Below are 16,352 nucleotides of genomic sequence, written 5' to 3' on the forward strand. Positions count from 1 at the left end.
AGGGAGCAGAAGTAGGCCATTCATCCCCTTGAGCCTCCTGTGCCATTCAATGAGATTATGGCTGATCTGACTATAACCACAAACCACATTCCCACCTACCCCTGATAACCTTTCACTCCACTACTTACCAAGAAACTATTCACCTCTGCCTTAAAAGTATTCAAAGACGGTGTTTCCAACTCTCTCCCAGGTAGTTCCAAAGATTCTTGACCTTGAGAGAACAAATTTCACTCATCTGTTTTAAGTGGGTATCCCACTTTTGAGCAGTAACCCTTAGTTCTAGATTGTTCTATTAGAGGACTATCTTCTCCACATCTTACCCTTGTAGAAGACACCTTAGGATCTTAGATAATAAGGTGTAGAGCTGGATGAACACAGCAGGCCAAGCAGCCTCATAGGAGCAGGAAGGCTGACGTTTCGGGCCTAGAAGGGTTGTATCTCTGATACAACCTTAGGATCTTATGACTCAATAAAATCGCTCTTACACTTCTAAGCTCTTCCAAATCATATATATATACTAATCCCATGTGGGCTACCACTCATGCATCTTTGTCAACCTGAAATCGATTTATTTATATCTACTCTCTGCTTTCTGTTAGCCAGCCAATCTGCTACTCAATATATTACCTGTACCATGGACTTTTATTTTCTGCAATAACCTTTCATGTAGCATCTTAACAAATGCCTTCTCAAAATCTATGTACAGTATATCCACTCATTCCCCTTTCCACAGGAAAAGATATTTCCTCAAAGAACTTAATTCAAAATGATTTCTATTTCACAAAAGCTAGATTGCTTTGAACTTAGCCAAGGACCCTGCTACAACTTTGTTAATAATAGCATTTAACATTTTCATGTCACATGCTCAGTTAACTGGCCTGCAGTTTGTTCCTTTCGTCTCCTCCCTTTTTTATTAAAGCATTTACTTTTGCTATTTTCCAATCTAACGGAACCATCATCAACTGAAGGCAGTTTTGGAAAATCAAAATCAAGCCCAATACATCAATTACTTCATGAGCCACTTCTTTTAAAACCTTGGCTTTCATTTTTCTCTCTCTCTCTGCTCCTTGATTTCTGACTTGTTCCATCTGCAAAGTTTTTGTCTCTCTCCTTCAATCACTGGGTACTCATTCTGACAATCCCCAAATTCCTTTGGAACATTGAAGTTCGGCTAGTCCCTGTCCCTCTCCTGCACACATTAAGATGCTGAATAAATACAATTTCTTTCAAGTGGTTTGGTCTTCTTCAAAGTGATCATGTCATTCCCCCCACATTGTCTCTGTCTCTGTGTCTGTCCCTGTCTCTGTCTGTCATGCTGCTTATTCCTTTCTGTTCTCTGTGCCACTAGTCTCAGTCTCTCCGTCTCCCCATCTCCCTATCTCTCAGTTTCTATGTCAGTACTGAAGAAGGGTTAATGGACCTTTGAAATGTTAACTCTCCATGGATCCTGCCAGATCTGTTAAGATTTTCCAGCAATTTGTTTTTGTCTCTTATACCACCCTGTCCATCTCTCAATATCTCTGAGTCCCAGTCTATTTATCTCTGTCTCCCAGTCTCTCTATCTTTCTTTTTGTCTTCTATCATCCCCGTCTCATTATCCCCCGTCTCTATCATCCTGTATCAGTCTCTCTAATTCATTGTCTCCCATTTTCTCCATTTCCCTATCTCCCAGTCTCTCTACCAAACAGTCTACCAGATTTTCCATCTCCAAGTTTCAATTATGACTTCTTCTACCTCTATCTCTCAATCTAGCTTGCTGTTTCTACCTCCCTGCTCTTCACCAGTTAATCTCTTGATGCTCACTCTCTTATTGGTTTAATTCAATTTCATAATTTGACACTCACCACATGCTTCTCACGTTGTGTTGCTACTTTCCCCACAGGCTGCATGTGAGGTTTTCTGTATCGATGATGACGCTGGTGATGATGATGATGATGACTTCCACAATGATTCCACCTGGAAACCAAAAAAATATAGACTGTCTGTCGTGGCTGAGATGATAGAACTGGAACCGGGTAAAACCGTGAGCTGAAAATGGAGAACTGTCCGTGTGTGTGTGTGTGTGTGTGTGTGTGTAACAGGGGATACCATATCATGGCTTCTCTGCCTTTTACGTCAACTGCACACTCTCCTGTACTCCTGATATCCTCTCACATAGTCATAGAGTGCAGAAAAGGCCCTTTGACCCACAGAGTCTGCACCAACACAACCACCACTAAAGGGGCATTAGTCCCAATTTCCTGCACTTGTCCCATATCCTTGAATGTTATTTTTCAAGTGATCATCCAAATATATTTTAAATGTTGTCAGTTTTCCGGCCTCAACTACCTTCCCAGGTAGTGCAGGAAGTCACACGATACCAGGTCATAGTCCAACATGTTTATTTGAAATCATAAGCTTTGGAAATTTTGTTCCTTCGTCAGGTGACTTCAGTCTTCCAGCTCCTCACCCGTGGTTATCGATGATACAATACTCAGCCTGGCAATCTCTTCCCTATCTTCCCTTTCAGTTCTGGGATACACCTGATCAGAACCTGGATATTTATCCACCTTTTATGCACTTTAAGACCTCCAGCACCCCCTCTTCTGTACTACGGACTCCTTTTTTCAAGACATCACTATTTATAATGGAATCATAGAATCCCTACAGTGTGGAAATAGGCCATTCGGTCCAACAGGTCCACACCGCTGCTTTGAAGAATATCCCACCCAGAGCCCATTCCCCTAACCCTGCAGTTCCCATGTCTAACCCACGTAACATAAACATCCCTGGGCACTATGGGTAATTTAACATGGCCAATCCACCTAACCTGCGCACCTTTGGACTGTGGGAGGAAACTGGAGCCCTGGAGGAATCCCACGTAGACACATGCAAACTCCACACACAATCGCCCAAGGCTGGAATCGAACCCGGGTCCCTGGCACTGTGAGGTAGCAGTGCTAACCACTGAGCCAGCGTGCTGCCCAAATTTATTTCCCCAAATTTCCCTTGTTTTCATGTCCTCTAGAGTAAATATTGATGGGCAATATTTGTATCTCACCCATTTCCTGTGGTTCCATATGTAGACAGTCTTGTTGATCTTTTTGGGGCCCTATTTTCTCCCTAGTTACTCTTTTCCCCTTTAAAGCCCTCGTTGCCAAAGCTATTTCATGTCCCCTGTTTGCTCTCCTGATTTCCCTCTTAAGAATGCTCCTACTGCCCTTTTAGGGATTCACTTGATCCCAGCTGTCCATGTATCCTCCTTTCTTCTTGACTAGAGCCTTAATTTCTTTAGTCATCCAGCATTCCCTACATCTACCAACATTGCCCTTCACACTGACAGGAACATACTGTCTCTGAACTCTCGTCATTTCATTTTTGAAAACCTCCTACTTGCCAACCATCCCTTTACCCGTGAACAGCCTCCCGCAATCACCTTTTGAAAGTTCTTGTCTAATACCATCAAAATTGGCCTTACTCTAATTTGGAACTTTAACTTTTAGATCAGGCCTATCCTTTTCCATGACTATGTTAAAAAACAATTGAATTATGATCACTGGCCCCAAAGTGCTCCCCCACTGACACCTCAGTAATTTCCCCTGCCTTATTTCCCAGAAAAGGTCAAGTTTTGCTCCTTTTCTACTAGATACATCCACATACTGAATGAGGAAATTTTCTTGTATGCACTCAACAAATTCCTACCTATCCAAGCACTTAACACTGGCAGTCCCAGTCTGTGATCGGAAAGTGAAAATTCCTTACCATTACAACCCTACTATTCTTACAGATATCTGAAATCTCCTTGTATATTTGCTTCTCAATTTCCTGCTGACTACTGGGAGTTCTCCAGTACAATTCCAACAAGATGATTGTCACTTTTATTTCTCCGCTCCATCCAGATAGCTTCATTAGGATGATTTCCTAGGAATATCCTCTCTAAGTACAGACGTAATATTATTCCTAATCAAAAACCCTAATGCCATTACTCTCTTGCCTCCTTTTCTATCTTTCCTATAGCATCTATAGCCTGCAACATTACACTGCCAGTCCTACCCCTCCCTGGGCCATGTTTCTGTACTAGCTATGGTATCCCAGTCTCAACCATGCCCTAAGTTCATCTACCTTACATGTCAGGCCTCTTGTACTGAAATAAATGCAGTTTAATTTATCTGTCTTGTCTCATTCTCTGCCTTGCTTTTGCTTGCCTTCACTATTTAACCTGCTCACCTTATCTGCTGTACAAGCCTCAGCCTTTTCTAACTATTGCTTTGTGAAGCCTCCTGAGTAGCACTAGCAAATCTCCCTGTGAGGTTATTGGTCCACTTCCAACAGGTGGCTACTATCCCAGAAGAAATCCCAATGGTCCAAAAATGTGAACCCTTGTCCCCTGCACCGGTCCTCAGCCATGCATTAAACAGCCCGATCTTCACATTCCTATTCTGAGGTGGCACGGTGGCTCAGTGGTTAGCACTGCTGTCTTACAGTGCATGGGACCCAGGTTTGATTCCAGCCTTGGCAACTGTCTATGTGGAGTTTTCATGTTCTCCCCAAGTCTACATGGGTTTCCTCTAGATGTTCCAGCCTCCTCCCAAAGTCCAAAGATGTGCCCGTTAGGTGGGTTGGCCTTGGGAATGCAGGGTTACAGGGATTGGGATGTGGGTCTGAGTCAGATGCTGTTTGGGGTGGAATTGATGGGCTGAAAGAATCCCTACAGTGCAGAAGCAATTCAATCATTCTCACTAGCACATGGCACTGGGATTAATCCAGAGATTACTACCTTTGTTGACTACTACGTGACAGTAGAGAATATTCTCTTCTATTGAGGTCCTTCTTTTTAACCTCCCACCTAATTTTGTATATTCCCTGCAGAGCTTTATCCTTTTGTCTACTCATGTTGTTACCAATGTGCTCAATGACCTCCTGCTGTTTTCACACCCCTTTGAGAATATTCTGCAACCGCTCAGACATCCCTGGCACCAGGGAGGCAACACACCATCCAGGAGTCTCAATAACAGCTACAGAAACATTTGTCTGTGCCTCTGCCTAGAGATAGTCTTATCATGACCGATTGCTTGGAGACCCGCACACCCCTCTTTACAATCAAGCCAGTCAAGGTACCAGAACCTGGCTGTCAGTGTTATATTCCCTTGACAGGCCATCCCCACCTACAGTATCCAAAACGCCGTACCTGTTTTAGATCGGGATAGTCAAAGGAGACTCCTGCACTACTTACCAACTCTCCTACCTCTCCTAGCAGTCACCCATGTACCCGACTGTATCTGCGGTGTTTCTACCTTCCTGAAACTGCCATCTATCATATTGCCTCTTACTGCTGCTTCACCTGATCTATGCAGTCTGATAACATTCTCAACCAAACACACTTCCTGCAGACATAGTCTCCAGGAACGTTCAAATGCTCTCTGATCTCCCATATCCAACGGGAAGAGCACACCATTCTACTGAAAGACATCTCTGCCCCTTTAACAATCTGCAGATCCAGAATTTACTTTAAAAAAAACACATTTTACTCAAAAACTCAACGTCAGCACAGACTTACTGCTCTGGGATAACTTAATACCTATTATTTATAGTAAAAGTCAAAACAAGACCTGTCAAACCAGGTTTCAGTATAACCATTAAAAATTGTACCCATACCTTATTATTACAGCTTTACAAAAAAATACGAAAGATTAAGTTTATAAGTCTTAAATTCAAATATATTAGCTGATCAGGCTTGAAAACCAAAGGGCCTTTCAGAGTGGAAAGGACTGGATCTTTGTGTCCAAAGTCTGATATTAGCTGTGACTGGGAGCGTGTCAACAGAATTTAATATCATTGGTGTACCACCGGTGATGTATCTGCCAATGGGAAGTGGCTGCATGCACATTACGTACACTTCTCCGCTTCCCAAATGGTGTTCTAGCTTATAATTATAAGCACTCAGTATTTGAGCCCACTGCTGAATGCACCCTGTTGCAATGGGTGGCACTGCCTTCTTTAAGCAAACCAAGTAGGAATTTGTTGCCTGTGGTTATCACAAATTTCATAGGTATTTGTGGAACTTCCTGACGCCAAATATGACAACCAATCCCTTTTCTATCTGGACGTATTTACACTCTGCATTAACCAAAGTCCTGGATTCCTGAAGCTATTGGACATTCATCTCCATTGAACCACCCATGAGCTAATACCACCTGATGCTGTATGGGGAGACATCACACATCAATACGAGATCTTTCCTGGGATCATAGTGAACGATCACCTTCGAGGATGATAGACGTTTCTTTACTTCAAATAAGCTGGAATTTGTCTCATCTCCAGGGTTGACGTTTTTTTAGGAGTTGATGCGAGGTGCCAGGGTGGATGCTAGGTTATCTAGAACTTTCCATAATAATTTACCAGCCCAAGGAAAGACCTAAGCTCCTGGACAATCATGGGAGTCTGGGCACCTTGGATCACCTTCACTTTGTCTTTGTGTTCTGAGGAAGGGTCACCGGACCCGAAACGTTAACTCTGTTTTCTCCTCCACAGATGCTGCCAGACCTGCTGAGCTTTTCCAGCAACTCTGTTTTTGTTCACTTTATCTTCCACCAGGTGTAACCGAGTCTTGTTGACTCAGTAGCTCAAGTAGGTCGCTTTAGAGACTGGGAACAAACGTTTTTCCCTTCTTAGGCTTACACCTGCCTTGGGAAAAAAAGTCCTAGGACTGCATTCAAATTCTCTAAGTGTTCCTCGTTAGTTTTCCCTGTAATTAGGACATCTTCTAGATAAATAGCGACCTGAGGTAGAACTGGCAAAATGTTGTCCATTGTCCACTGAAAGATTGAACAGGCTGATGATATTCCCAAATGGCAGTCTCGTATATTAGTACATGCCCTTACGGGTATTAATTGTAGCATACCTCTGGGAATCCTGGTCTAAATGCAGTTGAAAGTAAGCATGGCTCATGTCCAACTTCGTGAAGGAAAGCACACACACAGACACACCCACACACCAGCTTTACGTATAAATCCTCTATCCGAGGGATTGAGTATTTATCCAGCTAGAAAAAATGGTGTACTGATTGTTTAAAATCCCCACAAAAGCGAACAGACCTGCTGGGCTTCAAAACTGTATGACAGCTGCTGTCTATTCCACAAATTGAACTGGTTTGATGATTCCTTCACTTTCCAGCCTTCTGATTACTGCCTCTGCTTTTGCCCATAAGGCAAATGGCACTGTTTGGGCCTTGTAGAATTGTGGAATTACTTCCTGGTCAACATGCAAGGTGGCCTTGGTTCCTCTGATAGTCAGTCACTAGACTTGCCTGGAAGACTTCCAGGTATTTAATTATGACTTCACTGAGGCAGCCATTTTCTAACTGAAAAATGTTGAACCAATCTAGGTGAATCTCTTGCAAATTTTGCCCCATCAAGCTTGGGCCTGAGCCTTTTATGACAATACCTAGTAACTGAACCAGCTGCTTTTTATAAGAGACCAGAACCAAAATTGTATCCTTTAATCTGTAAATGTTCCCCAGCATTAGTTTTCAGCCTGACTGAAGTCATGCACACAGTTAAGGGCTGGTGTCTAGAGTGAATTTCATTAAAAACTAGTTCTGCAATCACTGATACAGCCATGCCAGTCTCGAACTCTATTAGATCTGGATGACCATTTAACCAGACCTTTATCTTGATTGGTTCTGATTTTGATGTTGCTCGGTTTTTCTTTAAATTGTTTTAACTGTTTCTCTCTTACCATTCCTCTTACCTATCCCTCCTGGGATAGATCCCATCAGGCACTAGGGACTTATTGACCTTAATGATTTTCAAGATATCCAATATCTCCTGCTTTTTAATATCAACATGCCCCAGATATCAACATACTCCTCCCTAATCTGCTGTCATACATTCCCTTCTCCTTGCTGAATACTGATGCAAAGCACTTATTAAGGACCACTTTCTCTGCTTCACCACATAACTTCCTTCCTCAGTCTTTGAGTGTACCCACCTTATCCGTAGTGATCCTGTTGCTCCTTGTATAAAATGTCTTGGGATTCTCCTTAATCCAACATGTCAAGGATATTTCATGTACCCTTTTAGAACTCCTAATATCTTGTTTAAATTCTTTCCTGCTTCTTTTATATTTCTCAAGGGCCTTGTCTGATTTTATTTCCCCAGACCTTACATATGCTTCCTTTTTTCTTTCTGACTAAACTTTTAATATCTCTTGTCATCCAGGCTTCCCAAATCCTTTTCTTCCATTCTTACAGAAACATGATGGTCTTGGACTCTGAACAACTGGCCTTTAAAAAAATCTCCCAAATGTCAAATGTGGATTTATCCCCATGTAATTTGTCCAGTTCCTGCATAATACTGGTGTAATTAGCTGTCCCCCAAGTTGCAATTCCTTCCGAGGACCAGTCTTCTCTTTATCCATAACTATGTTAAAATTTATGAATTATGATCAGTGTTCCCAAAATGCTTCTCTAGTGAAAATTCAGTCACCTGGCCAAACTCGTTCCCCAATACAAGATCCCTTCCTTACTTGGAATATCTACATATTATTTCAAGAAACCTTCCTGGATGTATCTAACAAATTCTGCCCATCCAATCCCTGGCACTAAGGGAGTTCCAGCTAATGTTGGCAAAGTTAAAATCACCCACTACAACAACCCTGTTGTTTTTACATTATTCCATGATCTGCCTACAGAGGAACAGATATGTCCCCTGCTAGCTATTTGGTGGCATATAGTATCACCCATCACAGTGATTGTACCTTTCTCAATCCTGAGTTCTACCCACACAGCCTCACTGAATGAGCCTGCCAAGATGTCCTTTCTTAGTGCAGCAATGATATTCTCCTTAATCAGTAATGCAAGTCTCCCACCCCTTTTACATCCCTCTCTATCACACCTGAAACATCTAAACCCTGAAGTGCTGAGCTGCCAGTCCAGCCCATCTCTCAACCAAATTTCTGTGATAGCTACAACATGATAGATCCATTTACTAATCCAGTCTGGATTATATGTTTATATAGTTCATATGTTTATCTGTTATACTCCTGGCGTTTAAAAAATACACCTCAGTCCTGCTGTGTTCATTAACTTGGCCCTGCCTGTTCTTCCCATTGGATTTGCAAATTACACAATTTCACATCTTCCCACATAGATAAGGTGAATGGCAGGTGTCTTTTCCCTAGGATGGGAGATTTCAAGACTATTTTTAAGGTAAGAGGAGAAATATTTTAGAAGGACACGAGGGGTAATTTTTTACACATAGGTTGGTTCATCCATGAAATGAACTTCCAAAGGAAGTGATGGATGCGGGTACAATGTTGCAATGTTTAAAAGACATTTGGATAAGTACATGAATAAGAAATGTTTAGAGGATATGGGCCAAGTGCAGGCAGGTGGGACTAGTTTATTTTGGGATTTGGCTGACATGGACTGGTTGGACTGAAAGGCCCGTTCCATGCTGTACAACTCTATGATTCTATTTCCAGTTTATCACGGATGGTGAGACCATCCTTTTGGAATTTTTTTTACTCTTTGGAATGTATCTATTTTGCATATTCTGAAGTAGCCCCTTAAATGTCTGCCACTACATCTCTAGTGTAACACATCCCTTAACCTAAATTGCCAGTTAGTTTTAGCTAGGTCTATTTTTCTACATTTATAATTGCTTTTATTTAAATTGAAACGAATTGTCTCAGACACCCTCTTTTTTCCCTCAAACTGCTTGCAAAATTCAATCATATTGTGGTCACTAGTACCTAAGGTCAACTTCATTATGAGATCATTAATTAATCCTATTTCATTGCACAATGCCAGGTCCAGTATAGTATGCTCTCTGGTTGGCTCCAGAACATGCTCCTCTTAGAAACTGTCCTGTAAACATTCCAAAAACTCATCAAGGATACCTTCACCCATTTGACTTTTCTAGTTGATAGGTAGTTTAAATTATCCCACGATTATCACCATGTTCTTCTGACAAATCCCTTTATTTCTTTCTTTATGCTCCACGAGTGACTTTTTACCTTTACATTTCTCATCTCTACCCAAACCATTTCCACATCATGGTTTCTGATAATTAGGCCCTGCTCCTCTATTGTACTAAGGTTATTATTAATGATCAGAGCCACCCCTCCAACTTTTAGTAACTTCCTGTCATTCCAAATATCCTATAGTTTTCAAGGTTTGAGTGTCGTAACAAAATGTACGTTTTAGGACTGAATGTGTCTCGCTCCCTGTCTCTCAGGTTCTCTCGCTGTTTTTCTGTCCGTCTGACTGTACGTCCTGTTTCTGTCTGTATTTCTCTCTGGATATCTGTTTTCTGTTTTGTTCTTTCTCCTCTCTCTCTGCTTTTCTTCTTTTCTGTCTGTCTGTTTCACTCTTCCTCTCTGAGTCTCTGTCTCTCTTTGTTATTCTGTGTCTCTCTTTCTTTTTATTTTCTCTATCTGTCTCTTTCTGTTTTTCTCTCTCTCTCTCTCTCTCACACAGGTACTGTCTGTTGTTTCTCTTACTCTCTCCGTCTCTCTCTGTTTCTCTCTATCTCTCCCTCTCAGTTTCTCAGACTTCTCTCTCTCCCTCTCCCCCTCCCTCTCCCTCTCCCAGGAACTGTGTTTTTCTCTCCCTCCCTCTGTCTCACTGCCTGAGCTGCTGCTCATTGACTGTGTTCTGTAAAATCCGCTGATGTTTTTGTGTTTTTGGTTTTGAACAGCTCTGTCTCACTTGCACAAGCGGAAAGTTGTTCAGACTCCAGTTTTATCCAGACAGAATCTGCAGCATGAGAATTCTGGGTGAGTCGTGGCTTTGAATATTTTTCATATCTGTATCAGGCAGTTTAAGAAGCAGTGACGTCAAAGTAACCAAACCTTCTGGGAATTTTATGAATCACTGTCCTGATATTTGGCATCAGACCTGAGGCTGCTCTGTGTGCAACTGCACTCAAGCAGAATGGAGCAGCAGCAAAATTAGAAGCAGACATTGTGGATAGCAAGGGCCTGCCCGAAGGAATGGGGACTGTTCAAAGGATGGGATCTGGATCAGGGGACTGTTTGGAATCAAGAGCAGCACAGGCAGCATCCAAGGGCAGGGAGGCCTGTCTAACAGCAGTGGGGAACTAGTGGAAGGGGTCCAGTTGGCCTGAGTGAGATTGGGGGTCAAGTCTGGGTGGTTCAAATTGCCCGCACCACTGATCTTGGTCACCCGGAAGGATATGTGTAACTCCTCTCAAAACAACAGAGTGAAGAAGTGAGTGCCAGAAGCTGACTGGGTGAAATCAGCAAGCTGCAATAGTGCAGCAATCATATAATCATAGAAACCCTACAGTATGGAAAGGGGTTATTTGGCCCATTGAGTCCGCACCAACAATCTGAACAGCATCCTACCCAGATGCCTACCCTATCCCTGTAATCCCGCATTTACCATGGCCAATCCACCTAACCTGCATATCTTTGGACTTGGGGAGGAAATTGGAGCATCCAGAGGAAACCCATGCAGACACTGGGACAACATGCAAGTTCCATAGATAGTCACCCAAGGCTGGAATCAAGCCAGACTCCCTGGTGCTGTGAGGCAGCAGTGCTAACCACTGAGCCACAGAGCCACCCAATCATTAGCTGAGATTTTCGATGGGTTTGGAAACTAAGAGGAAACATTCCTGTCAGAGCTGTATAGTAAGTGTTCAGCTGCTATCTAGGTCCAACAGTTATAGAAAAGATATAGTCAAACTGGAAAGTGTGCAAAGAAGATTTATGAGGATGTTGCCAGGACTAGTAAGGCCTGAGTCATAGGGAGAGGTTGGACAGGATAGGACTTTCCTCCTTGGAACTTAGGAGGATGCAGGGTGACCTTATTGAGGTGTATAAAATCATGAGGCGCATTGATAGGATGAATGCATATAGTCTTTTTCTCAGGGATGGGGAATTGAAAACTAGAGGGCATAGGTTCAAGGTGAAAGGGGATAGATTTAACAGGGACCTGAGGGGCAACTTCTTCACGCAGAGTGCTGTGTATATGGAATGGGCTGCCACAGAAAGTGGGTGAAGCAGGTACAATAGCAACATTTAGCAACATTTGGATAGGTACATGGATGGGAAGGGTTCAGAGGAATATGGACCAAATGCAGGCTATTGCAACTAGCTGAGTGAGCACCATGGTCAGAATGGACCAGTTTGGGCCGAAGGGCCTGTATCCATGCTGTATTACTCTGACACTATAACAGCCTTCAACCCCAGGCTGAGAGGAGAGGACTGGAAATTCTTTGGAACACAATCTTTATCAATGGGTTCTGTAGCTGTATTAAGATTAAAAGGGGGGCTATGGAGAGAATAGGTCTCTTAAAGATCAGTATGGCCATCTATGTGTCGAGCCAGAGGAGATGGGGGAGATTTTTAATGAATATTTCTCCTCCATGTTTAGTAAGAAGAGAATCATTGCTAAGAAAATAAGGGAAACAAGTGGGGATGTTGTGGACCTCATATGTTACCAGAGGAGGTGTTTGCAGCCTTAGATCACATTAAGGTGGATAAATCCCCTGGGCCTGTTCAAGTCCATCCTTGAACATTTGTGGGATGCGAAGAAAGAAATTGCAGAGGCCCTTGCAGAGCTTTTTACTTCATCTTTAGTCACTGGTGAAGTTCTGGAAGACTGGAGGGTGGAGAATGTTGTTCCATTGTTTAAGAAAGGTAGTGAAGACAAACCAGGGAACTACAGGCCAGTGAGTCTGGCATCAGTGGTAGGCAAGTTATTGGAGAGGACACTAAGGGATAGGAGCAACCAGCATTCGGATAATGAAGGTCTGATTAGGAATAGTCAGCATGGATTTGAGCGCGGAAAGTCATGTCTGACAAATCTCTTCGAGTTTTCCAAAGAGGTAACCAAAAGGATAGATGAGGGTAGGGCAGTGGATGTTGTCTATATGGACTTCAGTAAGGCCTTTGACACGATCCCGCACGGTAGGCTAGTCATGTGAGTTAGGTCGCATGGGATCCAGGGAGAGCTAGCTAATTGGGTTCAAAACTGGCTCGATAGTAGGAAGCAGAGGGTGACGGTTGAAGGTTGTTTCTCAGACTGGAGACCTGTGACTAGTAGTGTGCCACAAGGGTCGGTGCTGGGACCTTTTTGTTATTTGTTATTTATATAAATGATCTGGATGTGAATGTACAAGGCATGATTAGTAAGTTTACAGATGATACAAAGTAGGAGGTATTGTTGATAGCGAAGAAGGTTATCAAAAATTAGAGGAATCTTGATCAGAAGGGGAAGTCTGCTGAGGATTGGCAAATGCAATTCAACACAGGTGAGTGTGAGGTATTGCACTTTGAAAAGTCGAACCAAGGTTGGACTTATACAGTAAATGGTAAGGTTCTGAGGAGTGTTGTGGAACAGAGGGACATTGCTGTGGGGCTGGAGCCACATGTAGGCCAGACCAGGTAAGGATATCAGTTTCCTTCCCAAATGGGCATTAGTGAACCAGATGGGTTTTTCCCCAACAGTCAATTCATGGTCATCGTTAGATGACTCTTAATTCTAGATATTTATTGAATTCAGATTCCACCATCTGCCACGGTGGGATTTGAACCCGTGTTTCCAGACCATTATTAAGATGAACAGTCCAGCAATAATGCCACTAGGCCATCGTCTCCACTGCAGCAAGACATCCCTATTCCTAGATTTAAATCCTCAAACAATGAAGGCTAGCATGCATTAGTTTTCCTCACTGTCTGCTGCACCTGCATGCCAGCTTTCAGCGACTGTTCCACGATGACACCCAAATCTCACCTTTTCCTAAACTGCCACCATTCAGAAATAATCTGCTTTCCTTTATAGCCTCTGCTCATGCCTTAATGTCCATCACTGATTTTATTTCTCAATGTAGTCCTCCTGAGCTTGTTTTTAATCAGTGCCTTGCTAAATGTCTGTGATAATGTTTCTATTAATAAGGTGCTCAGGTCAGACATCTCAATGAAGACTGAATGGTAATGCTCCTTCCCTTGAAGTCAGATGGAAGGACATCTGAAGCTGAAGCTTTTACAAGAGCTAGCGTCTGGACAAGTAGTTGAATGGCCTCTTTCTGTGCTGAGATACACTGATTCTGTATGTACCTTTTTTAAAATGCGTATTTTCCCTACAGCCGATCGACCATCCTGGTTTGTCTTCACACTGGGGGCTCGGACAAGCTGAAATACGTTCCTGGCGATCATGTGGGTATTCACCCAGCTAATCAGGAGGAGCTGGTGCAGAGAGTGATGGCACGCCTGGAGGAATTGCCAGCACTAAATGACACCATCTGTATCGAGAGATTACTCGAGACACGAACCAAAAATGGTGAGAGGGTAGACTATGTCCTTTTTCCCAGCACCTTGACCTCCGTTGCACATTCCCCTACACACCATCCTGACTGGAACAATAGCTATAGATTTAATATTATTGTCACATTTTTTTTTCAGTGTTACCAGGATAAATCTCCTGGGATCACTTCTCTAACAGCATTGTTGAGCTACTCAACATTCCTCATTGAGCTCACCTTGAGTTCACATCTTTGTTTCCAAGTTCCTGAATGGCCTCATTCCTCACTATCTCTGAGATCTCCCTCGGCCCCAGAATCCTACAAGGCTTCGGAGTCCACATTCCAGTATCATCATCGCTCCTGGTTTACTTGCTTGACATTCAGTCATTGAGCAGCCACTATCCAGTCCCTAAGCTATGCAACTCCCTCTGAAAATCTCTCTACCTCCCTCACCACCTTGTATGACTCTTGATCGGAATAAATGATGTATATTAGAGTGTGCAGGGGACAATATTGAAGTTGGCAGGTGATTACAACCCTAGAAAAACTATATACTATACTGAGGTCAGTGTAGATTTTCAAAAGGACTTAGACATGGTGATGGAGTGAGTTGATTCTTTTCAAAGGACTTGAGGGCCTTGGTCACCTTATCCAGAGATAACAGCTGGTCCAGCCTCTGCCACGTGCTGTCATCTAAGATCTTTGTGATAGAGGACAGGAATGACTGGGTGGCAACCCTGTCTGTGGGTTTCATGCAGCTTGGTAACTTTAACCGTTTCCAGCAGGAATCTGAATGTAGTGTCACCCTGTCTGGATTGTTCACGCACATTGATGCAGTTCAAGTGTCTGGCCAGAATGACCTGCCTGGATGTCACCAGCAGCTGTGGGAGCTCCTGCAGGATGGCCAGCTACTGACCCTTTACCCCCAAGGTATACACGTTAATTAATCTTGGGAGCATTTCTGTATGTGACATCTGCTATGAGGAGGCACCTGCCCACCACCTCCTTAACTTTGGTGATGGTGAGGTTGCCTCCCCCAGACCAGAGGAACAGCAATCATTTCACTCCAACCAAATAGAAGGTCGGTGGGGCCACAAGCTCGACCATTTCCTGTAGCTGTTGTGCAGTATTCTGCAGAAATAAGGGATTCGCATTGACCATGTGGAAACCCATCACGTTTTAATGCTAATATTAGCAATTTTAAAACCCATTTTGAGATTTTATAGAATTAGCCGGAGACCCAATGTCCGTTCTCAGTGTTGTCACTGAAGGACTCCCTGCATCTTCGTGGTGTGGGTGAACTGTTGGACACTCTCAGCACTCGGGTAGCTGTCCTGTTCCTCCCTGGGGAGTTGCCTTGATCCTGTGTTGTGGGGGTGAGAATGATGTCAGGAAGGTCTGGTTCAGAGTCTGACAGGGACTGTTGTACTCTGATCCTTATTTGGAACGTCACTACTCCTGATTGCCCAGAGCAGTGATGTGGTGGGTACTCCTTGGTTCTCAACGGCTGGAGGCTGGGTTTCACTGGGTCTTGCGACATCTTGTGTTTCCGGGTTGCGGGGTGCTCCTCTCTCCTATGATACTGTGCCTCTTATTTGTAGGTGGCCATCCCTCCGCATGTCTTCATTGTCAGAAGAGCTGCTGGTGGGTCCATCATGCAGCTGCCTCTTTCTATTTTGCTTTGGGCCTTTGGGGCCCAACATGCTTTCCTGTTCTGGTTGTTTCTCACTGTATTCACTCCGCTGCCTCCCTCGATTCTTCCTCCTCCATTGACTCCATCTGTTCAGGTGGAGATTGAGTTAGTTGCTGTGCCTCCATGCTGGCTGCCTTTTCTTCCTCTCCATCCTGTCCCTCCTGGAAGCCTTTTGTTTCAGTCTTCTTGCTGGATGGTGACACCTTACTGTCCTTTGGGATCCCACGGCTTGCATTTCCATGTCCAGCCAATTGACCGTGCATGGTCCCCACCGCATGTATTGGACAGACCTTATGTAGGTAGAGATAGTAGGAACTGCAGATGCTGGAGAATCTGAGATTACAAGGTGTAGAGCTGGATGAACACAGCAGGCCAAGCAGCACCAGAGGAGCAGGAAGGCTGATGTT

At 43.5% G+C, this 16,352-nt stretch overlaps 1 protein-coding gene across 1 annotated transcript in view; it reads left to right on the forward strand.

Annotated features, from left to right (window-relative positions):
- Positions 1-16,352, forward strand: part of LOC109923651 (nitric oxide synthase, brain-like) — a 96,151-nt gene that overhangs the window by 65,549 nt on the left and 14,250 nt on the right. Inside the window, exons 18-20 of the mRNA XM_048604962.1 lie at positions 1,883-2,015; positions 10,680-10,758; positions 14,097-14,298. Coding sequence (XP_048460919.1) covers positions 1,883-2,015; positions 10,680-10,758; positions 14,097-14,298 — 414 coding nt within the window. The remainder of the gene's footprint in view (positions 1-1,882; positions 2,016-10,679; positions 10,759-14,096; positions 14,299-16,352) is intronic.

This window comes from Rhincodon typus, chromosome 14 (genome assembly GCF_021869965.1).
Source record: "Rhincodon typus isolate 14 chromosome 14, sRhiTyp1.1, whole genome shotgun sequence".
NCBI lineage: Eukaryota > Metazoa > Chordata > Chondrichthyes > Orectolobiformes > Rhincodontidae > Rhincodon > Rhincodon typus.